The sequence below is a fragment of the Plecotus auritus genome, assembly GCF_963455305.1.
Source record: "Plecotus auritus genome assembly, chromosome: 4".
NCBI lineage: Eukaryota > Metazoa > Chordata > Mammalia > Chiroptera > Vespertilionidae > Plecotus > Plecotus auritus.
Window position 1 is genome coordinate 172,614,562 of NC_137775.1, and position 27,251 is coordinate 172,641,812.

The 27,251-nt window shown below is 36.5% G+C and overlaps 1 protein-coding gene across 4 annotated transcripts in view; it reads right to left on the bottom strand.

Annotated features, from left to right (window-relative positions):
* The window catches only part of DGKB (diacylglycerol kinase beta), a 554,780-nt gene that overhangs the window by 412,120 nt on the left and 115,409 nt on the right, over window positions 1-27,251 (bottom strand). For 3 of the 4 annotated variants that reach the window (XM_080663708.1, XM_080663707.1, XM_080663709.1), the window contains exons 4-6: window positions 26,144-26,164; window positions 13,541-13,694; window positions 5,749-5,889 (exon numbers count right to left, since the gene is read on the bottom strand). In XM_080663708.1, coding sequence (XP_080519834.1) covers window positions 5,749-5,889; window positions 13,541-13,694; window positions 26,144-26,164 — 316 coding nt within the window. The remainder of the gene's footprint in view (window positions 1-5,748; window positions 5,890-13,540; window positions 13,695-26,143; window positions 26,165-27,251) is intronic. The other variant, XM_080663710.1, reaches the window with a different exon arrangement.

Sequence of the window (27,251 nt, forward strand, 5' to 3'; positions counted from 1 at the left end):
GGGGTACTATGCCAAAGGCAGGGTAATTATGCGACAGTCCCTATATTGGATTTGAGAGCACACATCCCCGTCCTCATCTCCAATGAGTCAGACTTAAACCTCAACCACCCATCTACCTACCCACCACCACCAGGGAGCCCTTTCAAAACAAAATAATTTGCAAAAAACATTAGAAAAAAGAGGAAAGTTTTAATACACAGAATAAAAATAGGAGCACATAAGAATTATGCTGAGAACAAAATTGATTCTCTGTGAAGTTAAAAGTATATTAGAAAAAGTGGGGGAAGCCCTAACCGGTTTGGCTCAGTGGATAGAGCGTCGGCCTGCGGACTGAAGGGTCCCAGGTTCGATTCTGGTCAAGGGCATGTACGTTGGTTGCGGGCACATCCCCAGTAGGAGGTGTGCAGGAGGCAGCTGATCGATGTTTCTTTCTCATCGATGTTTCTAATTCTCTATCCCTCTCCCTTCCTCTTTGTAAAAAAGCAATAAAATATATTTAAAAAGAAAAAAAAAGAAAAAGAAAAAGTGAGGGAAGAGTGATCATAGCTGGAGATGTCCCAGATGTTGAAGGAAAGACATGAGAAAAGAAGTTGGAAAATAGGGAAATACAGGACAAATAATAATTCAAAGTTCTGTCATGGAGTTTAAACATCCAAAAACAGTGGTTCCAAAGGACTGAATAAGTAAAATAAAGCAGGTGGTAACTAACAATGAAAAGATTAAAGAACAGATGAACAACTTCCAAAACAAAAATTTATGGTGAAGGATTGGGGAATTAATTAGCTATACAGAAATAGAGCAACTCATCAGATAAAGGAAAAGCCAATTATTAAAACTATGGAAAATAAAAATTGGTTTGATAATTATATAGACCCTTTCCCTTTTAAAATAATTTTGATAAAATTAATACCTACCTTCAAATATTATAAGAAGATTATTCCTTTGTAATATTTAAAAGTAAATTTAGGCCCAGAGTCAAGTGATTCATTGAACAAATATATTTTATTTTTAAAGCTAACATAATAAGGATATAGGTTTTTAGGTGCAAAAATGATTTAAGCCCAATATTAAAGTTATTCTGTCAACGTGATAGCTTCCAAAGGTGGGCACCTATCACAAAGCTACAAGCTACTTCTTAACCCACTTTTTCTCTATTTTTATGCTTATGTAATTGTACTTTATATAGAAACAATTATGTGCTCACACATGAATTTGGTTTAAAGATCAGAGCAAAGACATATTATGCCATATAAGGGCAATTCTTTTAGCTCTAGAATTTTCCTTCTTCCAGGAAAGAAAGCAGGTTTTTACCTAGTTTTTCCTTGAATATCGTTTCAACATACTCCGCTTTTTGTACTTTGCATTGTTATTGATATGAAAATACAAACATCGAATTTGTTATTAAGTATTAGAAAGTATGTATTTTTTAAAGGATTTAAACTTAAATTTCTTTAATTCACTTACTTTTTATTTTATTTTACCATTTTATATATTTCAAGATCTGCTTTCTAAACCTTAAGGGCAGAGGTAAAAAAAAATTAGCTGCTTGGAATATCTGAAGTAATGGAGTAATCACAAGATAAACAATAATAAAAACAATGAAACAGATCTTTCCAGAATAAAAAGAGCACTTACAACTAGGTCAGAAATCATGAGTTTTAGTCACAACGAGATAAACTGTTGGTATAACTAATGCCCAGTCACTCTGGGCTTTTTTCATTGACACTATAGAAAAGTTGGCTATAAGATCGTAACAGTCTCCTCAATGTTAAATTTCAGTGATTCTGAGATTGGTATACACATAGTACATATTAATATGCAGGTTAGTCTTCATCATCTGCATATCAATTTTCAAATTTCTGGTTATTTTCCTGTTAGTTTCTCTTTAGTGACATCTTTTCAGTAAATGTAAGCTAACTTACATTCTAATTAAATAATTAATATATATTATATATATATATGAAAGGCTAATATGCAAAGTCTCTTCTCAGGAGTTCGATCGCTCACTTTGATGTGCACTGACCACCAGGAGGCAGCGCAGAACCAAGGAAGGCCCGGGCCTCAGCCAGCAGCTGGGGAAGGGAGACCCCAGCCAGCAGCTGGAAGGCCCCGATCGATTCTGATCACCAGCCAGGTCTAGGGACCCTACCACAAATTCCGTGCACTGGGCCTCTAGTAATGTGTAAACACTAACCAGAAAATGAATACCATGTATTCAAAAATTACAGTATAAATGAATTTAGTATTATTTTATGCCTTAAATATTTACATTACCTTTCTCAAGCACCCATTAACTTAGATACAATTCCATTAAACTATATTTTCTGAGCATCTATCTGTTGAAACACATGCACACACATGTAAACATACACATGCAAGTGCTAGCTACTAAGGTGGGAAGTTCTACAAAGTGCAAGGGCACAAAGAAAGAGCACAATAAATCCAATTAGAAAATGGAAAGAGGACTCATGATATGAGCAAGGCCTAGATCTGATATACACTGGGAATGAACACCCCAACAAATGCACACTGTAAGGTGGAAAAGTTCAGGGTTTGTCTGATGACTGAAAAGTAAGGCCATGTGACTGGGATATCATTTGTGGATGTGTGAGCAAGTCAAAGCCAAATACAAGACTGGCAAGGCAGGTTGGGGTCAAATTGTGCAGCCCAATCAGTTTATGGATGCCACGTTAAGGTTTAGTTTTGTGCATTGTTCAGTAGGGAGCTATAAAAGGACATTTATAAATCCCGAGTCAGAACAGAAAGAGGAAAACAAGGTCTAGAGATGCTGACAGATTTTAGGTAACACGAGAGGAAGTTATAAGAATTTAAACCTTGTATGTGGGAAGATGATTAAATAGGCGGGCAGTTGAAAAAACAAAGCCCCCGGATTAACCTTTAACTAAAAGAAATTGATGAACAGAGGGACACTGGAGACCAGTTGAGGTGACTCCAATTGAATCATATTTAGATAATGTGTTAACTCTGCCACCCCAGCATGTGAGCAAATATATTGGGTGCCAGAAATTAAGTATGAAAGAATGATTGACATCATGGATTATGAGGTCAGTCTATATGGGATGGGAGGCCAAAAATCCACAGGTAAATTCAGGAGAAAGTGAAATAGTTTAGGGGGAAAAAATGTGAACTTACTTTTATTTCACTTCACAAAAAATTATGTAAACTAAAAAATGTGAAGGAATTTATATGAGCAATTTTCATTTAAAGATGATTTTTATTATTGAGTTTTTAGAAAGAAGGAGACAGAAACATCAATGTGAGAGTGAAACATCAATAGACTGCCCCCTGCACACCCTCTACCAGGAATTGAGCTGGAAACCTAGGCATGAGCCTTAACTAGGAACAGAACTGGCAACCTTTGGTGCTGGAGACGATGCCCAGCCAACTAAAGCACACTGGCTAGGGCAGTATTAGTTCACGTAATCCTTACAGCAAACACGAGAGACATTATTATGATGCAAATTCTACAGTTTGGAAAAAGGAGGCATAAAGAGGTTTTTTAAAATGTGTCCAGGTCACAGACAGTAAGTATCAAATGTATGTGGATTAGGAAAATCAAAATCCAAATTGAGCATTCAGCTGCAAAAGTTCATTATTTTAGGTGCTTCATTATATCTATTTATGTGTTAATTTTAAGTATTTGTTTTCTTTTCTCTACCTTACATTGTGTTTAATAAGTCATCACTATTTGAGGAATAAATATCTATTAAATTAATAACCATTACATTTCTCTAAAGTCTTCCTGAAATTTTTTTAAAATTCTGTAACTATAAAAGAATACATGGTTATTAGAAAATTATAAATTTGCAATTTTAGAAGGTTAAAAATGTATGGTAACTACACATTGCTAAGAAAGTGGGTGAGAAGAATGAATTCTGACTTAGTTGATGTAGGAAAGGGCCAAGCATTGGTTTTTAAAAACAAATGCAAGCACCAGGTGATTAAGAACCAGGTTAAGGTCTTCCAAATTAGAGGGGAGCAGAGAAGAGATCTAGAGCATAGGTGTACCACTGTACCTAATGTGCTTCTGAGGTTGCAATTCTTTAACTTTGAAGATTCTGGCAAAAATCACAATAATAGTGCCAGGCCATACCAACTCTGCCTATGAGTCTGAAAAATGTTTAAGAAAAAAAGGCCAAAACAACTAAATCTGGTGTAAGCGTTAAAAGGAGCTGGAAAATACAAACAAAGAACAGAGAGAAGGAGGTTGATAACACTAAAGAGAGGTAAGTGGAAGGTCAGGTGTGACGTGATTCTGAATGATTTGTGGGTCAACTTCTGTCTGTAATTGTGGACAAAGGCTATTGACTCATGGACTCAAATTGAGAACTTAAAAGCATGCTCAGAGGAATTCTACCTTGGTCTTTTTTTAAAAAAGACTTCCAGTTGACCTAAAAATAATTAAACTGCAACACAAAGACCATATTGGGGAGGCATGATGGTGCCTTTATTCAGTCTCAAAAGTGGGGGGAAATGGCTTTGTATTTTTAAAAATCATCACTAACATGGTCCTGATAACACCTGAGCAAACTTTTTCTCTGGCTGTAACTTCAATAGAAATCCACTGAACATTAATATTTATTTTGGAAGAAGAGAGGTTTCTGTAAGTTCTTAAGAACACAAATAAATCTTGAAATGTAAATGTTAAACATTTAGGGATAATAAACATTTATTTAAAGAATAATGGTAATAGAGCTTATTCATAAGCAGATGTGACTCAAATAATCATATTATAGTAAATTAAATATTAGTAAGAGAAATAACATCAATAACTTACTATTAAATTTAATTACACATACTGTACTTCTTAGTCATAATTCTGAGACATCACAATGTTCTATTTTGTATTAGCTTTGGAAATGTCAAAATTAGGATTCATTATCTTCACTCCCGTTTCAGTAGCAAAAGTTTTTAATTCCTTTGAATAATATCTTATATAGTCAAGTGAATTAGATTACTGAACAAACCACCAGCTCTATATTTAGCAAGGGCTTTGGGGACATAATAGATTCCTAAATAAATGATCACATAAGCTTAGAGTTAATGTTTAAAAAAATGTTTTCCTGCATTGCAATGAGTAGAATGTGCCACCAGAGAGAGCTCAAACACTATATTTTATTAGAGAGCAATTATTTCCTTTCAATTAGAGAGAAATTCTCTATCTGAATTACCTGCTCCTTTGTAGAAGAAATAAACAGTAGCTACTGTTTAATTGTCAATAACATACAGAGTCAGCTTCCATGAATGAAGCTCTCCTGTTCGGCATTTGAGAAATCATTTGTTCCTAGCAAAGGAAGTGTTAGGGCTAAAGCTTTTCAGAAAGATTTCTCATGTCTGCTGTGAATGACCCCTCATACTGCCTAACAGGAAGACCTCTTCATATACTAGAAATAAATGCGATTTTTTCTTTTTCAAAACAACCGCAGTAGACACTTTGCAATATCATCTTGTTACCAAAATGAGCAACATTAATACATAAAAAAGTCATTTGATAGACAAACAAGATCAAGAAATACTCGGCAATAAATGGAACTCGATAAATAACCTGAAATTGATCAATTATCAATATACTTTGATTTTCAATTGAAGGGATTTTTATTATTCATCAACATCACTGGATTTAACAAAAATTTATATAAGCACAGTCTCTACAATTTGTAGTTAATCAGTATTCAGCCCCTTTCCCTACCCCAACTGTGACAAGTAAACTAATGGACAAACACATACACTCGAGTTTATCCTCAGGTCTTCCTCTTTCCAGGAGAGACAGGTAACAGACAATGTCCTTCAGATGGATTACTTCTGGGGAACACGTGTTTGCAGGCGAAGTGCGAGGAGGGGTGATGGCACCTTTATTCATTCTCAGGCCTGAAAAAAAAATATTTGTCTTTATATCCTTAAAAATATTCACAGTGCTCTGAAACAAACAAACAAAAAGCAACCAGGAAAATATGGAGTTAGAGCATAGAGTATGCAGAGAGCTATACATTTCCACGCATAAGATAACCATTCTCTCTGGAACTCCAGACATATTCTGTGACTGCTGTAAACAATGGAGTTTCTTGGGATTTGGGGACATAGGGACTATACTAGGTGCCTAATGGAGGGTTTTAAAGCAGGACCCTATTTTCTAGGGTGAGATGGTGGACAGATTTGAATGTACCAGGAAAAACTTTCCTATTCCAGATCTCTGTTTAGACAGTGACCGCTATAAATCAGCTGGGAAGATACATAAAATAGGCTGTTTGCTTAAAAAAAAAAAACTGAAGAAAAAAAATGTCATTCTGTCACAATATGATTTATTATAATCAGGAATCATTCATTCATAGAAGTATTTATGCCAAATATTCGCCAGCACTATGAAGAATTTTTGCCATTGAGGAATCTGCCCATAAGAGAGAAAAGGAACATAAAAATTTGGATAAACATGACAAGTACTCCATTAGAGAGGCAATAACATGACTGTCATTTGATTTTTAAAGGCCCATACTTAATTTCTGAAACCAATCCACCATGCCTATTCCAAGACCACGGTGGAGACCTGTAATGCCTGTTCACAATAGATGATGATTGCAGATTACCTGGTTGGTGATCATCAAACTGAAATTCATTCACAATAAATGGTTAGTTCCATCCTGCACAGAAGCCTCTGACACCAGATCACATGTATGGGAGGAAACCTGAAGGTAAACCCCAATTATCCTTTGAGGTACATTTGGCAACATAATAGGTATTTGGGTGAGATGACTAATGGGCTAAAGAGCTACTGTGTTCCTAGTCAACCAGGAGTTATTGGAATAAAGAGAATAATCCCAACCAAAGATAGTTCTACAAGCCAGCCCTCCCTTGGTGCAGGTCCACCTGATCACATCTCTCTCTGTTCTATTTCCTTTGATGTGTGACTTTGACCCAATACCTAGCATCTCCTACAGCCATCTCAAGATAGCCATATAATTTAACGCATTATTAAAATTTATAAATTAGTTTTATCATCTACAGTGCTATTGCTAATGAAAGGTATCATTGATTGAGTGATTAATATATGGCAGGAACCATGCTGAGGGCTTTACCATGTATCATCTCACTTAATTCTCACATTGACCCTGTGAGGTTGATTGTATTGCTCCCATTTCACAGATTAGAAACAAGCATACAGTGACTATTTTGCAAGAGTTACATAGCTAGCAAGTCCATCCTCTTTTTCTCTACATGAATGGTTTACAGACTATTGTTAGTTCAATACCAATAGTAAGAAGTAAAACATTACATCTTAATCCAGGATGATCCTTTTATACACACACACACACACACACTTCATTAATTAGTAGGTTTCACAACTAGCCTAATATTTTCCTTTCTGTATTATCCTATTCTCTTTTCTCCTTTTCCATTTCATACTTAAAATTTTATCAAAAGACCCTCTAAATTGAATTCATTATCCACTAATGTGCCCCCTACCCACAGCTTGAAAAATACTGTTTTACCTTTCCTTCATTTTCTTTACCAAAGCCTTACTTATTTCAGAAACATATCTATGCTCCACATTAATTCTACTTGTTTATAGCTACTGAAATATATATGTACACTTAATAAATTGATTTTACTCCCTAACAGAAGTATCACTGTATACCTAATGCAAACAAACACAGATATTTTAGAAGCCAAAAAAGGCAAAGAATTAAAGACAATATTAAGTTTTAAAAATATTACCTTACTTACTATTACTAATTAACTAACTAAAACTTCTCTAGCTGCAGGAATAAGCAATTTCAGCCTAGTATAAAAGACATTTTGGTGCTAACAGTTGACATAACCATAACTTCCAGCCTTGGAGAACAGAGACCTTGAATTATGGTCAGCTAAATCATGACCTAACTCATCCTGCCTGATGAGCTAATCCTCTCTTCTTAGCTTCCCCTTATGGTACTGAAATGATTTAATCAGCTTGATCTAAACCTTTTATACAAAAACTCAGAGCAAAACAAGAAAGCATAAAAAGAACATGTGACATTCATTTGAAAGAATGCCAAACTTATTATACATTTCACTTATTTAGAACACCTTACGATCATTTGTTTGTACTTATAAAACTAAGGTACATGGTATTCCATTATCAGCTTTTATAATACTGAATATAAACAATTAGCAAATGTGAAACATTCAGAAAGAATAATAAAGGCAACCTGAATAATCCAGTCCAATATATTCAAAACAACTTAATAATTAAAGGGGAAATTATAGGGCAACTTTTCCTTTACTGACAGCAATTTTATCATAAATGGGTACTTGAAGTTGTAGGGTTTTTCTCTGGTTATGTGAAGGGTTTTCAGGGTTTCACAATAGGAGATATATTGGGGTAAAATAATTTGTGAATAAATACTATTACTACTACTAATAATTTGGTACTATAGGAGCATAAGAAATGCACTGGTCAATATTAATAAATGCTAATTAGCTAATAGAAATTCTTTTCTATTTCTATAGCATTTTTATGTAGGTATGTAAGCTATACAGACTATACAGAATCATTATTATCAACCGTAAAAGTACATCAACATTAATAAATGTATAAATACATTTTAAGTGCCAGCTGTGTGCCAAGAACCTCCCTACCTCATAGTCACATAGCCTTGACTCTGTACACTCTGTATTTTTCAGGTCTTTGCCCTTTTGAGCATCGTGGAAACTGAAGTAGCTTACTATACACAGCAGACCTATAAAGCCACCTACGGTAAAAAAGTACACACAGAAATACATACACAACTTTTAATATCCTCAAGACAGTCCCGATAAGACTAATAGTTTCTTCTCAGTACAATTAATGAAGTGTGTCTTTTGGCAAGAACATTCACTAAAGTCATTTGGCAAAAGAATTTTCCCAAAGGTTCAAGTACCTCATTTTCTTTGGGCAATTTTCTGTTCTTAATTTGATTAACTTTCTTATGGACAAAAATAAATTGTTTCTACTTTTCTACATAAAAGAAGTACTTGGTGTTGTGATACTCTGGTTTTATGGCTAAACTCCACTATTGATATTGTAGCTCAGCAGCACAAATCAAGTATTCTTTGCCACCTGGAATGGACAATGAGAGGGGACCAAAGAAAAAAGTAACTTTACTTTTTATTATTGTACTAAAGGCCCGATGCATGAAGATTCGTGCAAGAATGGGCCTTCTTTCCCCTGACTGCCGGCACCGCCTTTGTTCAGGCCCAGAGTCACCTTTCTGCCTTCCCACACTGCCCAGAGGCCTGGAGCGGTTCGGGTGGTATGGAACGCCCCACCCCGGCTGCTCTGTGCCTGCATATGCAAATTAACCCGCCATCTTTGTTGGGTTAATTTGCATACTCACTCCTGATTGGTTGGTGGGCATCACAAAGGTACAGTCAATTTGCATTTTCCTCTTTTACTAGTGTAGATTATTCTCAACCCTAAATATCTTCTGGATATAGTACAGTTCTAGGTTGAGTAGGGAGTAATTGAGCCTTTTTTTTTTTGTATGACATAAAAAAATGTCATCTGTTGAGACTGAGGGGAAATATTTGAGTAAAACTAAAAAGCTTAAAAAACTTTAACCTAATTGATCTAGGAAAAAATATCATGAATAAATCCATTTTACAACTGATGTTTTTAAAAACTGAACAGGTGTTAAGGCCATGTTAATGCAGGGGAGTAAGAATCTGTAGTGGCAACAATCAGAAAATTTATGCGATTTATCTCTGGTGATTGTCAGGGTTCAAGTTGTAGGAAATGAAACATGAGATCATCATATTGATTCCTAGTTAAGGGTTTAGAAGCCACTTTCAGAAAAACAAAGGGTCCAAATGCTTGAACAATTCTGTAAAGAGAATAGTTCAAGTGATAGATTTTAGGGATGACATGAAGATCTGAATTTGGTCATTGGACCAATCAACAGGTGAGGGATGAGGGATCTGGTATTTACAATGAAGCAGCAGAGACTATGACAAAGTTGGGAAGTGAGTGCACCAAGAACACCTTCAAAAATGAAAAGTCCAACATGGGGACAGTGGAAATAATCATCTTATGTTTAAATAGGTGATTAAAAGCAGTCACATTGCAATAAGATGTTCCCCAAGAAAATAAATCACTCACTACACAAAATGCCAGATGAATCATTAGGTGTTAAAAGTTCAATAAAACACAAGTGCACACACAACCTTTATACCCATTTGCAATTAAGTAAAGCTATGTCATTCTATAATAACTATTTTTTCATTTTTACCCTATCTTCTATACTTGATTATTGTTCATTAACAAGAATAACATGGTTTTCCTTTTTCAATTTTTCTTTTCATTGAAAAGTCCTTATTGTTCAGTTGATATATAGTCAAGAATAGCTATCATATTTCTGATGGTATTGTGGTAATAAAATATGGAGAACTCTACGAGGGGATACACAAAATAGATTACAGCACCTCTCATCTCAAAAATAATTTGTGATGTTTTTAACCACAAATACATCTTGGATAGGTAACATATTATTGCAAAACAAAGTTCTAGAAATGAAAATATATTTATTTTTTAATTTTAGGTTCAAGGATAACCGGGCCTTGAAAATTTTATTGTTATCTGGTGTTCTTTACTCTCCAGAAAAAAAGTATCAAAGTCTGAAAATTATATAGGGTTTAAAACAATCCCACAAAGAACACTGCACTCTTATGCTGCACAAGGGGGGGGGGGGGGGGCCAGGCTTTGAAAAGGAATCACCGTTTAGTTTCTTTTTGCTGCATGAGGGGTACACAGTCTCTCTTGCAATTCCTTTCAAGCAGGTCCTTACAGAATATGTGAAAGCCCCAAATGAAGTACAAGCTATTATTCCTTTTTTTTTTTTTCCCATTTTGAGACCTGATTTGATTTCTATTCCTTGTAAATTTGGCATCTTCTATGTAATACTTTTGCATGATATTTTTTTCAAAAAGAGGTTTTGAGATTTGAATTTCTGCAACATGGCCTAAGTAATTTATGTTCTCTATCTTGTCTGACAGTTACTCAGACAGAAAACATTAAACATGTTCCCACTTCTCCTTTTTCAAAACCCAAGGACAGTGTTGCTTCGTGTAAATTAAATAAGGAAAATGTTATTATTGTATTGTGCCTAAGGTAGGTGAAATCCATATAAAGCATGAAATGGAAAAATGGGAAGCATGAATTTCGAGATCAAAGTAAGCAATTGTCCCATATTAAAATGTTCATCCTGGAACACTCATAAGCTCTGGTCCCATATCTTAAGGACACACCAAATGAACTGATTCACAGAAAAACAGCATTGTGAGTCCTCTCAACCCGTAATAGGAGGGGAATTATTTTAGGGATTAAAAATATTTGATGGGTAGTTGAAGGTTAGGATAAACATTAATGTTTATATATTTTAAGGGATCATAATATATCACAAGGAAGGTATAGTTTACTTGTTTTTACAGAGCTTGGACCAAATTTGCTCTAGGAAAAATATATTACTTTGTTAACAGAAGGGGACACAGCACAACATAAGGCTTAATAGTGTGGACTCTGTCGAGTTGCCCAAGTTTTCTTTATGGCTAAATCACCTATTTCCTAATTATAGTGGTTTTTTTTAAATTTTTATTTAGCTGGGTGTCAATTATTAAGCTTCTCCTCTTTACTCACATGTCCATATGCTACTTTGTGGTGCTTGGGCTGGAACTCTCTGGACCAGTGGCTCCCTGGGGATTCCCTGGGCCCCTTCCAGGGGATTTGAAAGGTCAAAACAATTTCAATAATGATTCTGAGATATCATTTGCTGTTTTCACTCTCATTTTCTCATGAGGATACTGTGGTATTTCCAGAAGGCTACATAAGATAGATATGGCAACGAGATGCAAGTATGGTTACCGGTATTTAGCTCCCTGCTAGGAAGCCAAATGATAGAGGCAATGCACCAATGTAAAACAACACCACTTTTCCATATTTTTAAGTCTTTTTATAACAATATGTCAATTTTATTAGCATGTGATGAGCTACCCATAGTTATTTTTAAAGTGTCTCATCTTTAATGTGGTAACAGCAAAAGATATCACCCACATAACACGGGTCCTTTGGAGTCCTCAATAATAACTTTAAGGACCCAAAAGAGACATAAAATCAAAGAGTGTGAGAAAAGCAGCAGTAGACCACATTTCTCCATTGCCAGCTAGAAACCAGTTGGGTTCACAGGGCGCACAACAGAGATTAGAAAGCAGGAAAGAGAAGGGGCAGTTCCAACTAATCTACCTGCACTTCCTGTTAGATGGCTCCAGCATTTCACTCGCACAGCGTGTGATTCCAATAGCAATGGGCTCTAGTCTCTGCATATTCCCACTCCACGGAAGGCACAGTGAGCTCTGTCTACAGACCTGCACAGACCATCGTGACGCTCCTAAGGGGTCTGACATCCAGGGCTGCAGGCCCCTCCTTGAGCGCCTGAGCCAGCGAGGACATAGCTTCCATAGCCTCTCCAAGAAGTGCAAACTGCCCTGCTGGGTTTGGCTCAGTGGATAGAGCGTCGGCCTGCGGACTGAAGGGTCCCAGGTTTGATTCCAGTCAAGGGCATGTACCTTGGTTGCCCGCACATCCCCGGTGGGTCCAGTCAAGGGCATGTACCTTGGTTGCGGGCACATCCCCGGAGGGGGGTGTGCAGGAGGCAGCTGATTGATGTTTCTCTCTCATCGATGTTTCTAACTCTCTCTCCCTCTCCCTTCCTCTCTGTAAAAAAATCAATAAAATATATTTTTTAAAAAAAGAAGTGGAAACTGCAGCCCAGCTCAGAGGGCCTTCTTCCAGCTTCTGGGATTTGATTACCCCAACCTAGGGGCAGCGTGTGGTCCTACCACAGCATCACCTCATGTTCCTCTTTGCTTCCTCAACCCTTCAACACTGTTTAACCGACTTCCTACCTCACATTCTCTAGAGTTACACAGGGAGATTTTGGTTTTCCTGACTGGATAGAGAAGGATATAATTAGCAAATGGTATTAATTTATTAGACATCTTTAAAGAGCTATACATAATGAAAGAATTAATCATCTCTATGGTGGCAAAAATTTAAGTATCTAAGAGAAAAATCAACTCTTCTCTGAAATTACAAATATAACAATGTAAAAGTATATTGGTAATTTGTGCCATTTTATATTAAATATTATGCTTTCTATACAACTGGCTTGTGACTTCATTTATATATAAAACATTTAAAAGAGAACTTTTCCATATTTGATGAAAAGTTTCTCTTAAAATTACTACCTAGATGTACACTGTTACGACACTGAATGATAAGAGATGGATAATGACAACGCATATTTCCTCTAATAGTCAGTTATTATCATTTTGGAAACATTTTAAATATTGTGCACAATATCAGTATGAGAGTATAAATCCTACAATGAAGGTAATTTTTAAGCAAATCATCTCTTCTGTTATAGAGAACTCTGATACTGACGTTCTCTTCAAGTTTTATTTTGTGGGTTTTTTTTACACTATATAAATTTTTCAAGCAAAGAATTCGACTTACCACCTGAAAGGAGGGCAGGCTTAGTTTTGACCATGGGGCTAGCATGAGGAAACCGGTTGCTAAATGACATGAAAAGGTGTGCTGTGAAGTCATCAGGAAGCTCGGCCTCCAGGAACGTCTTCATAAATAGCTTGAAACCTTCAAAATCTATTGTCTGAAAAAAATTAAATACATATTTTAACTCAGCCAATGTTCAGATGTTATGCTTTGTTCAAAATTATTAGTAATGGAAATGACCTTATTTCAGAACTATGTCGGACAGTCCTGGCTAATATGGGGATTAAGTGGATATGCCTTACCTGCAGCAGTGTAGCAGGAAAAAGGGGAGCTATCCAGCAGACATATTCACAGTTTCTGTATGACCTTAAAAATCTACTTTAAATCTTAGTGTCCTGCTCTGTGAATTGGGATTAATAGCCCCAGTTCCACGGAGCTGGTGCAATGATTAAATCAGGCCGCTTAAGAGAACATTCCAGTGCAGATTCATAAGTACTTCAAAGGAATGGCTCACCTCCTAGTCATGTCTCTAATGGTGAATACTGTTTTCAACCATTAGAAAAAGTGGTTACCGTTATAATTGCACCCTAACACCAAAACCAATAGATACAAAATTCCACGGAGAAATTCTAAAACTCCCTATGCAGACTTTCAAAGTAGCCTATTTCAAGGTCCTTGCCCACCCTTACTCACTGCAGGGCTATCAAAAAGTAGACATGTACAATCGTTACTGCATGGAGAGGCTCTGGGCCCACTTGGGAAGTAGTGATGGAAGCCACCTTCCATGATCCAATTAATAAGCGAACTTTGCAGGAGCTACCCAGAGAGCTGGCTTTCTCCAAGCAGAGGGCAGTGGGCCAAGGTCTGACTCCTGCCTGGGAAACGGAGGGCAAAGGCAAGCAAATGGTACTATATTAGGCTTAGCCAACAATCCCGTGACTGTTTCCTCTGAAAGAGAGGTAGCCAACACGGAACAGAAGAGCAGTGAAGCTGTCCTGGGTCCTGTCCAGTTGGCCATTTGGAAAGACAAGGAGACCTACAAAGAACCTGGACTCAAGCCATGTCTATCAGATCAAGAGAGTGCAAGGACTGTAGACCTCATAGTAAGCCTTTGAAGGGTATTTTTTCATTACTCAGTTTAATGTAACTGAAATGAATCTAAAAATAGGGCAAAAATAAAATTTGGCAGACTGATGCTCATCATTTTACTCCAACTCCTGGAAGATGAGAATAAAAGTAATTCCTTAAACTGATATTTTGGATAGAAAAAAGGCTATTGTTCCTATGTAATAATATTAAGGTAAGGTCATAGAGAATGACCAATTTTATTATTATATTCGTTTGAATAAATCTAAAATGGAATATGACATGCAGGGAGATCATTAGAGAAAGTACATTTTTGTTGATTAAGTCATGTGCAAATGTAGTATATATAATATGTATGTTTTTGTCCCTAATATAATCTCAAACCAGTAAAAAAAAAAAAAAAGCCCAAAGCTTCACTTTGTTTACTAATGGTTCTAAGACATTAATGTGAACTTGTAGTTTAGTTTAGTCTATTTTGTTTATTCATTCTCAAAAGGGCACTTCAGACATGGATATTGGTGGCAGTAAAAAGACTTCATTTTCGTCCATTTTTAATAAATCAGCCCTACTACATATTTGTGTAAATTCCACTAGTAGACTGACCACATAACTAAAAACTATGAATCATAAAACAATATAAGAACAGGCTTGCCGAAACCGGTTTGGCTCAGTGGATAGAGCGTCGGCCTGCGGACTCAAGGGTCCCGGGTTCGATTCCGGTCAAGGGCATGTACATTGGTTGCGGGCACATCCTTGGTGGGAGGTGTGCAGGAGGCAGCTGATCGATGTTTCTCTCTCATCGATGTTTTTAGCTCTCTATCCCTCTCCCTTCCTCTCTCTAAAATATCAATAAAATATATTTAAAAAAAAAAAAAAAAGAACAGGCTCAAGTAACAGAAGGACTTTTAAAAAGCAATTTGCCATAATGAATGAGGCCAACTTTTAAAAATACGCAGATGAAGCCAATGGCCAGACCACTGTGTATAAATACATCCTTTTGGGCGGGGACCCCTATTTTTACTAACAGGGATTCTGAGAGGTGGCCTATTGAAAGAGAATTAATCACTTCCCATTGGATGAGAGATAACCCTCACCATGTATGAAGACCCATGGAAAACCAAGAGTTCATTTTATTTCAAAATTAAAGTAAGTTTGTGTGAGGAACATATTCCTAGGCATGGTGGTTAGAAGCAATGATGTTTACAGTTGCTCTTCCTTCTGCATCCTAAGCCTTTTGTGGTCAGTAGTGTGTTGATTTGAAGTCAGACTACCTGCATCAACTATGATGATGGTGGGCCATGGATGGCACCGCTCTTAGTAAGCAATACATTGCTTCTCAGCTCTTTTATTTTTTTCAGGTATTAGGAAAGCTTTCTGAACTTTCTCAAGTGTTGCAGCTCCACCTTGCTCAGCAAGCAAAAAATAGCTCCTTAATTTTATTCTCTGACAGCTATGAGCCTTAATTTTCTGCATATAAAATCAACCATTCAGGGTTGTTGCCTAAATGTAATAAATCAATATAAATTCATGCAAAAGGGTATTTAATTCACCCTGGGCACATAGTATGTAAAAAATTAAATTAAAAAAATAAAAGGAAGCATTGGTCTATAGTAAGATGGATTTTTTTATTGTCTTAATTTGCCCTCCTCTTTATTGTTCAAAAAAAACTGGAAAGTTCACCTATATCTTCCCACATCAAACCTGCAAGTATTTATATCTTAGACATTTTACCAAAACTATTCCATATCAGATAGTGTTGGTAAATTACTGCTTTCAGAAAGCAAGCATTTAAAAACCAATTATCTTACTTTAAAAAGCAAAAGCTTATTACAGACATAATAATGGAACATAAATTTCCTCATTTCTTAAATGATTTCTATGAGACGTTGTCATCCTATTTATTTCTGAAGTTTTACTGCTGATGTAAATTTCTTTCTTCAAAATCTTTACAGTGTTGGAGGCGGCAAATTTCCTTCCTCTTACATTTCCTGTCATTACATACAACTACCAATGTTGCAAAACCAAAACTTCTTCAAAGCAAACAATATTAGCTGCTTCAGTATTTCCTGTTTCACCCATCTTCTTTTTACTTCATTAGTAAAAGATTTTCAAATCTCTCCTAAAATTTTATGTCATCCAAGATGTCAAACATTTCTTATGTGGATAGATACTCCTCAATCTGTACATTTTCTTTATCTTATGATTTAGCACAACATTTCCAAATTTAGGTATTGTGAATTTCAATGCTGTCATATAGCAGGATTAGAATTTGTTTTTTTTAAGACTGTGACATTTAAATAGAATGAGATCATTTAAGTGCATATCAATGGAAACACTAATAAAAAAAAAGTTGGGACACACTTAATTGAATTGGCTGTAAGCTCAGAAACACACACATCAAAGAATGTTTAACATTTTGAATGGCTTTTTTATTTTTCCCCCTAAGGAGCATCCACAGACTATTTAGGGAGATGATATAGAGAATCTGTAAAGAATGCAGACTGATGAAGCAGCTCAGATGTTGCTGCCAAATTGGCACGCATTTAAAACACATTTCTATCTGCCTTTCATTATTATATCTGACCATCTGGGTCCTTTGTTTTTAAATCCCTGTTAATACTAAAGAAATAACACAACTACTCATCCAAGCAGATTCAAAGTGAATGAAAATAAATGTGGTCATTCTATCATTACTTTAATTTCTCTTGGCAGTTTCAGGATGGAGTGTTTCTCATATTCAGCAAATGTTCACTGTGCACCCACTTTGCACGGGGTTCTGCTCTAGGTGTTGGGTCAATGATGTTACTGGAATATGTAAAATCCTTCCATCAAGGGCTTATCTTCTAATGAGTGGGATAAGAAAATAACAAAATAAACAAATCAGCTAAAGGCACAATGTCTGACTGTAATGCATTCAGTTTGTTATTAAAAAAATATAGATGACAAAGGTTTCTATATTTGGGAGGGGAGTACTCACAGTTTTAAATCTGATGATCAGAAAATGAGAAGTTGTTCGTTGAATAAAGATTTAAAGGCGATAAGGGAGAGAGCTTTGCACATATTTGAAGAAAGAACATTCCAGATAGACAAAACAGGAAGTGCAAATGCCCTAAGGTATAAAAGTGCTCCTGCTTAGAGGAATTTCTACAGGAACAGTGCGGAGGCGCAGGAGACTGGATAAGGGATGAGGGAGCACTACAATAGTAGGTGATAAGGATAAAGTATGATCTTTGGTGGTGTGTCAACTGGCCTAATCAAGCAAGATCTCAGACCATCATACCCAGCCCGCATGGCTCAGTGGTCTATGAACCAGAAGATCATGGTTCAATTCCTTGGCAGAAACATGGCTGAGTTGCAGGAGGCATCCAATCAATGTTTCTCTCTCCCTTCCACTCTGAAATCAATAAAAATATATTAATAAAAAAATATATCAATCTTATGGCTTCAAGGTAGAAGGAAAGGAACAGTTATTAGAGCATTTGCAGCAGGAAATCAAATGATCTAACATACTTATTAATTAGTTGTACATACAAGTTTGCTAGAAAATGTGAAAATTGAATATGGACTTTTGTCTGATACAAAGGAGTGTTATTAAAGTCATAGGATCCTGTTAATTAATAAATGATCTTTAAAAGATAAAAATGAATCATTTATTTCTTTAACCCATTTTCAACATGTGTTGATTGAATGCCTAGTATGTATACCACTGTATGTTAGCTACTGGGAAAAAGATCTCTAATCCATCAAGGTAGGCAAAAACTTAACTTAGCCAGAGGTTTGCTTTTACCATTTCAATGTCAATTTTCGTATAAAATTATTTATATAATTAATTAATTATGTTAAATAAACAAAAATAAGGCAGTCCTGGCCAGTGAGGTTCAGTTGGTTGGGCATACTCCCATGTACAGAAAGGTTGCTGGTTCAATTCCAGGTCAGGGCACATGCCTGGGTTGCTGGCAAGATCCCTTGTAGGGGGCGTGCAGGAGGCAGCCAATTGATGTTTTGCTCTCACATCAATGTTTCTCTCTCTCTCCCTCTCCCTTCCCTCTCTAAAAATCTATTTTAAAAATTATGTAAAGGCCACTGTGGCAAAGTATATAGAAATTAACATATAGCAGGGCTAACTTCCCGAGATTTCAAATTCACGTTTTTAATATTAAAATACTTTCAGAAAAAAAAAGTGCATTTTAAATGTCTCACTTCTTATGCGTATCTGTACTATAGTGGGTTATTCATTACTGGAAATATCAGAGAGCTGCTTAATAGTCCTCTGACGCTGCCATGGAGGAACTTCCTTTATAAAGAAAGAGTGAAAAGTGTGGACATCTGGAATTTTTTTAAATTAGTTTTGGCAAATGAAAACTTTTTTTATCACCTCAGAGGCACATAATCAACGAATTGTAGCTTAACCTAAGACTAACAATTATTAAGACTCAGTAGAAAGAAAATTAGAAATGCATTTTTTTAGTAAAGGATTGCAAGTAGCAATAATAACAAACAACACTATTCCAAGTTATTTTAGTGGGTAATTGCAAAATGCAACTAATGGATTAGACAAATTTCAGCAGAATGTTTTTTTGTTTGTTTTTTAAATATATTTTATTGATTTTTTACAGAGAAGCAGGGAGAGGGATAGAGAGTTAGAAACATCGATGAGAGGGAAACATCCATCAGCTGCCTCCTGCAACCAAGGTACATGCCCTTGACTGGAATCGAAACTGGGACCCTTCAGTCCGCAGGCCGACGCTCTATCCACTGAGCTAAATGTTTTTAATCATGCTTTTTGTATAACTTGTAATCAAGGGTCTGTATCCAACTAAGTTGTATCCAACTAAGTTTTGTGCTTCAGTTGGAATCCATTTTAAACCAGTGACACTCTTATCTACTGTTCAGGCTTGTCAGTAGGACCGGTGTGACCTCTCAGTGGGGCACACACACTCACATGCTCTAAAGGTGTTTTCTCCTCAAAAAATAAATCCCAATAAGAATTTTGTGAACAACTATGAACTTATAACGTTAGTTTTTAACGATTGCTTACTTGTATATTCACCTTTAAAGAAAATGTCAGGATGGAGTGCTCTGAATGCAGATAGGTGTGCAGGCACGTTTACAAGTTTATCTTCTTTCCTGCTGGACTACAAGATCTGACACAACTTTATATCACATAGTGGTCAACATAATGTCTTTTACATTGAAGAGCCTCATAATATATATAGTTGAGGTATGGACACTGCAATTGCAAAAATAACAAAATTTCATTCAACTGTCTCTTTTTAGGCAGTCTAGCAAGGAAAAAATTGGATTTAGATGGGAAAAGAATTTATAAGATAAAGTAAATATAAAAAATGTTTCATGGAAGAAATATTCTTTTACTTAATAAATCTCAAATAAGATGATTTTAAAGTGTAATAGTGTATGGCTCTAGATTTAATATTGAAGCAGATTAACACAAAATCATAAAACTAATGATAAAAATAATCAAGACTTTGAAATGATTTCAAATATATGCTATCCCATGGATTCTGTTCTTTTTAACCTATCAAGGCCCAAATCTCCCAAGGTTAGTACTGTGAGAAACATCAAGTTGAGAATGATTAGAAGACCAGGGAATAGCCAATGTGTAAGAGAGAGAGACTGAGGTTTTACAACAGAGACAGGAAACCCACTCATTATTTTAAAGGCTTAAGAATTCCCTGAGTTGAAACATTCTGCCAGCAATCTGTAAAACAGATTAATTAGTTTTACCCTCTCTGATAGCAAAGATCATCTTGACCATTTGTGTTTCTCCCAAAGGACCAAACACAACATCTAGTGTAATATTATACATGCATGTGGGATGCAATCACACTAGCTTCTTTTTGTTCCAAATGCTATTCTCACTTTCTGTACATTCATCTCTCATAGGTGATTGTTCTATGCCAAACTCCTCCTTAGAGCTTCATCTCTCCTTATAATCTTTATAGTCTGGGATACACTCCACTATCCATAATTAGAAGATGATATTAGACATTTGTAGTCTGGGATACACTCCACTATCCATAATTAGAAGATGATATTAGACATTTGTAGTCTGGGATACACTCTACTATCCATAATTAGAAAATGATATTAGACATTTGATTAAAATGTCTGTTGCATATAATGGAAACAATATCTAAATGTCACTGTTCTAGGAACTATGCTAAATTTGTTATGTGTATACTATACTTTAGTCCTCACAATAACCCAGTAAATAGATGCTATTATCACTCCTATATAACTGAGGCTCAGAAAGTTAAATAAATCGCCAAGGTCTAGAAACTATTAGTACCAAGGACATAAATATTTCTAACTTCAAAATCCATTATGTGATAGTTGACCAAAGGACAATTTTATGGACAGATTTTCCAATATTCACACATAATATAAGATACTTTGCCACTTGTTTATCTCTATTAAATGCATTGACTAAACTATCACCATTTTGGAATAGAAAATTATCCTATCTAATAAAAGAGTAATATGCAAATTAACCATCACTCTGCTACACCCACCAGCCACGCCCACCAGCCACGCCCACCAGCCAATCAGAAGTGAGTATGCAAATTATCCCAACCAAGATGGCTGCGGCCACAGAGAGAGCAGGAGGGAGGCTGGGGTTTCCCCAGCGATGGAGGAAGCCAAGGTTTCTGCACACCCTGGCTGGCCCAGGCCTGCACTCCAGGCTACAAAGTTTCAATTATAGAAGATAAATAAATCCCAACATAAATGGCAGCAGCCACGGAGATGGAGAGAGCAGGAGGCTAGGGTTGCCCCCGGCCATGGAGGAAGCCAAGCTTCTGAAGCCCTGGCCTGCCCAGGCCTCAGCTTAAGGCTACAAAGTTTCAATTATAGAGGATAAATAAATCCCAACAGAAATGGCTGCCACCACGGAGCGAGCAGAAGGCTTGGCTCCACTCCAGGCTACAAAGTTTCAATTGTAGAAGATAAATAAATCTCAGATACCAGGGCCTCCGCTTGGGTCACCGGGGGTGTGGCCAGCCTGCAAACCACCACAAGCCCCTCGCCCATGCTGCCTCACACCCCAAGGGAACCCCCACCCTGATCCAGGACACCCTTCACAGCAAACCAGCTGGCCCCCACCCGTGCACCAGGCCTCTACCCTATCTAATAAAAGAAATATGCAGATTGACCATCACTCCAACACACAAGATGGCTGCCCCCATGTGGTCAAAGATCCTGCCTCCATGTGGACACAGGATGGCCACCACAAGATGGCCAGCAGGGGAGGGCAGTTGGGAGGGACCAGGCCTGCAAGGGAGGGCAGTTGTGGGCGATCAGGCCAGCAGGGGAGGGCAGTTGGGAGGGACCAGGCCTGCAAGGGCAGGCAGTCGGGGGAGATCAAGCCTGCAGGGGAGTGCAGTTAGAGGTGACCAGGCCAGCAGAGGAGGGAAGTTGGGGGTGACCGGGCCAGCAGGGAAGGGCAGTTGGGGGGGACCCAGGCCTGCAAGGGAGGGCAGTTAGGGGCAAATAGGCTGGCAGGGGAGCAGTTAGGCATCAATCAGGCTGGCAGGGGAGTGGTTAGGGGGTGATAAGGCTGGCAGGCAGAAGCAGTTAGGGGCAATCAGGAAGGCAGGCAGGCAAGCAGTTGGGAGCCAGCAGTCCTGGATTGTGAGAGGGATGTCCAACTGCCCGTTTAGGCCCGATCCTGGTGGGCCTAAACGGGCAGTCATACATCCCTCGAGGGGTCCCAGATTGGAGAGGGTGCAGGCTGAGCTGAGGGACACCCCCCCCCTGCACAAATTTCATGCACCAGGCCTCTAGTATAAAATAAAAGTAATGATTACTTCATAAGGTATATAAATATCTAATCACTATGTTGTACACCTGATATAGTATGTCAACTATAATTGGGAGATAAATATACAAATAAAAGCTTTAGACAAAATAATAAAGAAAAAAAGTAATGATATTATCTACTTGTTTACACAATCTTGAGCTGACTACAACTCTTTTCATATCCTTTTACATTCTAAGCATAACCTATTATTTTTGAGCACATATCAGAAATGCGTTCTAAATCTGCTCCAGCCTCCATTTTAATCATTACTGCTATCCCAGTTTTCATCACTTAATTGTACTGCTTTAATAATTCATACCTGGCCTACTCTTCTACTCAAATCTACTATTCACATTGTTTTTGTGTGTATTTTTCTAAATGGGAATGTTAGCATGATCTTAAATATTTTAATTTTCTTTACCTATTAAAAACCTGAAGACTTCTTTCTACCCAAATCTCTATATTTATTTTCCCTAATATATTTTATATTTCTAATCAAAAGAGCTATTTGTGATTATGAAAATGTACAAACAAAAGTGATAGACAAACTTAAAAATAAACTTTAGGTGTGACAAATACCTAAAGTGTTTGTTCTACTTCTATGTGGAAAAAATGCAAAAAAAAAAAAAAAAAAAAAAAGATCACCTGAAAATCCCAGTAACACTTTTGTTCTCTAAACTGAATTTTAACTCCTATATAAATTATTTAATAAATGTTACAAAATAACAATATGCATAATGTGCTTAAATTCCACATTTCTATGTAGGCTGTTATTAAAACTATAGAGTTATTAATTTATTTTCAAAATTATTTAAGCTTGTTTTTATAACTCATTTTTAGAGAAAATAATTGAAAGCAATTAGTAGCATGTTAAATACTTATTTTTAAATTTCTGCATGTTTAGTATAGAAGTTTAAGGGAGAAATAGATTAATTGTGATCAGGTTTTTATTATCTAGCCACATGAAGCAGTCAAATTTAAGTTAAGCTTTCAATTTAGCACAAAATGTAGCAGATGATCCATTCTCAAAATCTAAATGTTTCCATGGATAAAAGATAGTGTATTTTTTATAAATGTTGAAATTTGATCCTCAGTGCAATTATTAGAAACCTGTAATAAACTATTCAAATTAATTTGTTTAATTATAATATTATATAAGTAATTATTCTCATGGTTTTATGTAAATATCTTTTCAAATTATTGGGCATAATTTTATTCTAAGCTACTGTAATATTCTGAATATCAAGATATAAAATCTAAGGTCACATATTGAAATGAAAGATACTATATATTTCAACAATGATTAGTGCATAGTTAAAATCAGATTAATACAGAACTCTAGCAGGCATTTTATTATTGAATTTGTTGGCGTGTTTTCAAAACTGGTTGTAATTTTGATAAGAAGAGGAAGATGACTGAAATTGTGTTGATAGCAATAGAAAAGAAAAACAGAAACATTCCTTAACATGTTACTGCCATTCCTTGCTAACTGTCCTGGCATTTCTGCAGTTGTGGTACATGGAGCAAACACAACAGACACAATAGCTCTCCTACAAGAACAGCATTCTGGATTGTGGTCTGGCCTGGCAGGCAAAGCACATCACAGGTCATGTATTCCTCTCATCCCTCACAGTAGAAAGACATTAGAGTTGGAAGAGGCATCGAGTTATAGTTTTTCACTTTATAGATGAGAAAAATGAAACTGAGAAAAATCAATGTTACAGGATTGGTTGGGGGTGTATCTCAAATATTCTTACTTTCACCTTTCATACATACTCTAGAACTTTTGTTATGAAATCCAAATGACCACTAAAATGTGACCAAGAGCCACTGCCTCTAAATATCAATGGAACAGCTATATGTCAGACATGAAGCTAATTACTTCACATAGAATTTAACCCTTTTAACAAATCAATAATGCAGACACTCTTCTTTTTACAAGTAAACACACTGAAGCTAGGAGAGATTAAATAACTTGTTCAAGACCTGCTAATATGTGGCAGATGTGGAATTTGAACTCAGTTCAGTTGAACTCCTAAAACCACAATTTCTGTTATACTTTCCAGATGCTTTCTTTAATGGGAAAGGTTGTTTTGGTTCTAGAAGGACAGTTATAGCTTACAATAAAAGGGTGTTTATATCACTGCTAATAATTGTATCAGTGTCAATATCCTTGTTAAAGACATTTAAAATATTACAGTAGGAAGCAGCAGTACAAAACGTAGGTTCTGAATTCCCAGATTACGTATTAAGGGATTGAAACAACCCACTTGTCTGAATGTAAAGGGTAAATACAGTAACAAAACTACAGTACACAATAGCAAGTGCAAAGATAAGGGAAGCCCAGGGAGCTATGGAAACGTAACTCAGCCTTGGGCCAAGGATCATCTACTGACAGGAAATATAAAGAGAAAACCCTACACTAGGATACTGACAGACAAAGAACACACACAGAGCAACAAATACACTTGCCCTCATTCTATGTTTCTCTTTGGCTACCCTGAGTTTCTCCTATTATTTCTATTCTGCACCTGGAATTACCTGCCTAAGTAACTGTACACAGAGCAAAGCCTGAGCAAAGGGGGTGGGGGGAGAAACTCACTCTGCTGACGCCAATAAGAAGCAGAACTAACTCTGACACCAGTTTTCATGCAGTTTCTAGTGGGCGTGCAAGTTGTGCAGAAAGGTGTTTGTTGACTGGGGTGCTCAACAAATGCCCTATAATAGCTAAAGCCTGCTTCAGAAAGCAACTAATTACTCCGAGAAGTTGCCTCTGACTACCACATCGAGCCAATCTTTGGAGGAACTTGTAGGTTTCCACAAAGTTCAGGGATGAGTTCAGGGGAGGCCGTCCTCTGAGAGAGGCTTGTGAAAGGCACCATAGTCAAGGAATTGCCATTTCAGTGGTGCCTTATTCTAGGAGACCCTAACATGTAGGACCTCTATCTAACTCAGGCAAGAGCATTCTGATGTAATCAATTGGACTGTAATATGTCCAGGATAAAATTATAGTCTCATTTAAATCATAAGGAACCTTTGGAATAAGAAGTTGCCAGTACATATCTAATACTGTCCAAGGAGACAATATTCTGGTTTTAGACAACACCATATATTCCTAGTGTGATAGAAAAATCCATTTAGAGAACCTAAAAATTATGTTGTGATTCTCTATACCCAACTAAACTATGGACCTAAAACTTGTTTTCAAAATGGATTTTTCTTGGAGAGAGTGGTGAGAGTAACAGGTAGATTACTCTTTTCCCCAGAAGAGCAAAATTCAATATTTTAGTTATATTTCCCTCTCAGATTCTAACAGTACTAGCGACCAAATTTGAAAAGTCCTTATTGTATTTAAATACAATTTTAAACCTCCCATTAATAAATGAATTAAGGCTTTCATAAATAAATTATTCTACCAAAGCCTGATTATGTTCAATGAAATTAGAAAATTAAATTCAAATATGATAAAATTAAAGCCCACACACAGGACTTTCAGATTCCATAATTAATGTACCAGTCCCTCCATGACTTTGATTTGAACAAATATCAGTAAATTTACCATTCTAAGTATTATAGGTAAACTTGTATATCCTGTAAGTATTATTGGTTATGGAAGTATAGCTCGGTGATAAGGATGCATAACTCATAGCTCACACCAGAGTAAAGAAAGACAGATTTGAATAGAAACGAAAATGTCTTACTTGGTTAAGAATGTCTTGTTTCTGTGCATGCAGGGAAAGAAAGAATACATGTATTAATGTAAGATCATTTATATTAATTATTTCATTATCACTGATAATTTAAAAGATTGATTTTAAAACATACCCTAGATCCATGGGCCACCAAATGTGCTTTCAAAGCAGCAGCATCAGAGTCAACTGGGAAACTGATAGAAATACCAATTTTTAAACCCCACCCCAGGAACACAGAAACTAAGGGGAGGACTGAGGGAACTGGCACAAATCTGTGTCTTATAAGACACCTCCAGGTGATTCTGATGCAAGCGAAAGTTTGAGAATCACTAACTGGATGCAGCTTTGATGTAATAAGCAAGCAGTTCTGATTGGCATGCGATAAATACAATGAATAACACATACAGTCTAATTAAAACCTTCTGGAGAAGATTATGAAAATAACAGCATGTGTAAAGATGTATTAATGAGTACTCAATTCCCTACTCTTAATATTTCCTTCTATTAGAATAACATGCCTAGCCTCTTTCCATGACTTTAAAGATAAATGACTTTTCATTTATATGCCACTACTTCATGTCTTCCCATCATTTTATTTTTTAATATATTTTTATTGATTTCAGGGAGAAAGGGAGAGAGAGAGAGAGAGAGAGAGAGAGAGAGAGAGAGAGAGAAACAGAGAAGCATCAATGATGAGAGAGAATCTTGATTGGCTGCCTCCTGCTTGCCCCCTACTGGGGATTGAGCCCACAACATGGTCATGTGCCCTTGACTAGAATCGAACCCTGGGATACTTCAGTCCACAGGACAATGCTCTATGCATTGAGCCAAACTGGCTAGGGCTCTTCCCATCTTTTTAAATGTCAATGGAACAATTTGGAATGGGATTTGAAATCCAGGCCAAATTTAGATAGATAGATAGATAGATGATAGATAGATAGATAGATAAATAGATGATAGATAGATAGATAGATAGATAGATAGATAGATAGATAGATAGATGGATGCATCCAATGTCAAATTTTAACCCCATCCCCGGAACACAGAAACTAAGGGGAGAACTGAGGGAATTAGCAAAAATCTGTGTCTTATAAGACACCTCCAGGTGATTCTGAAT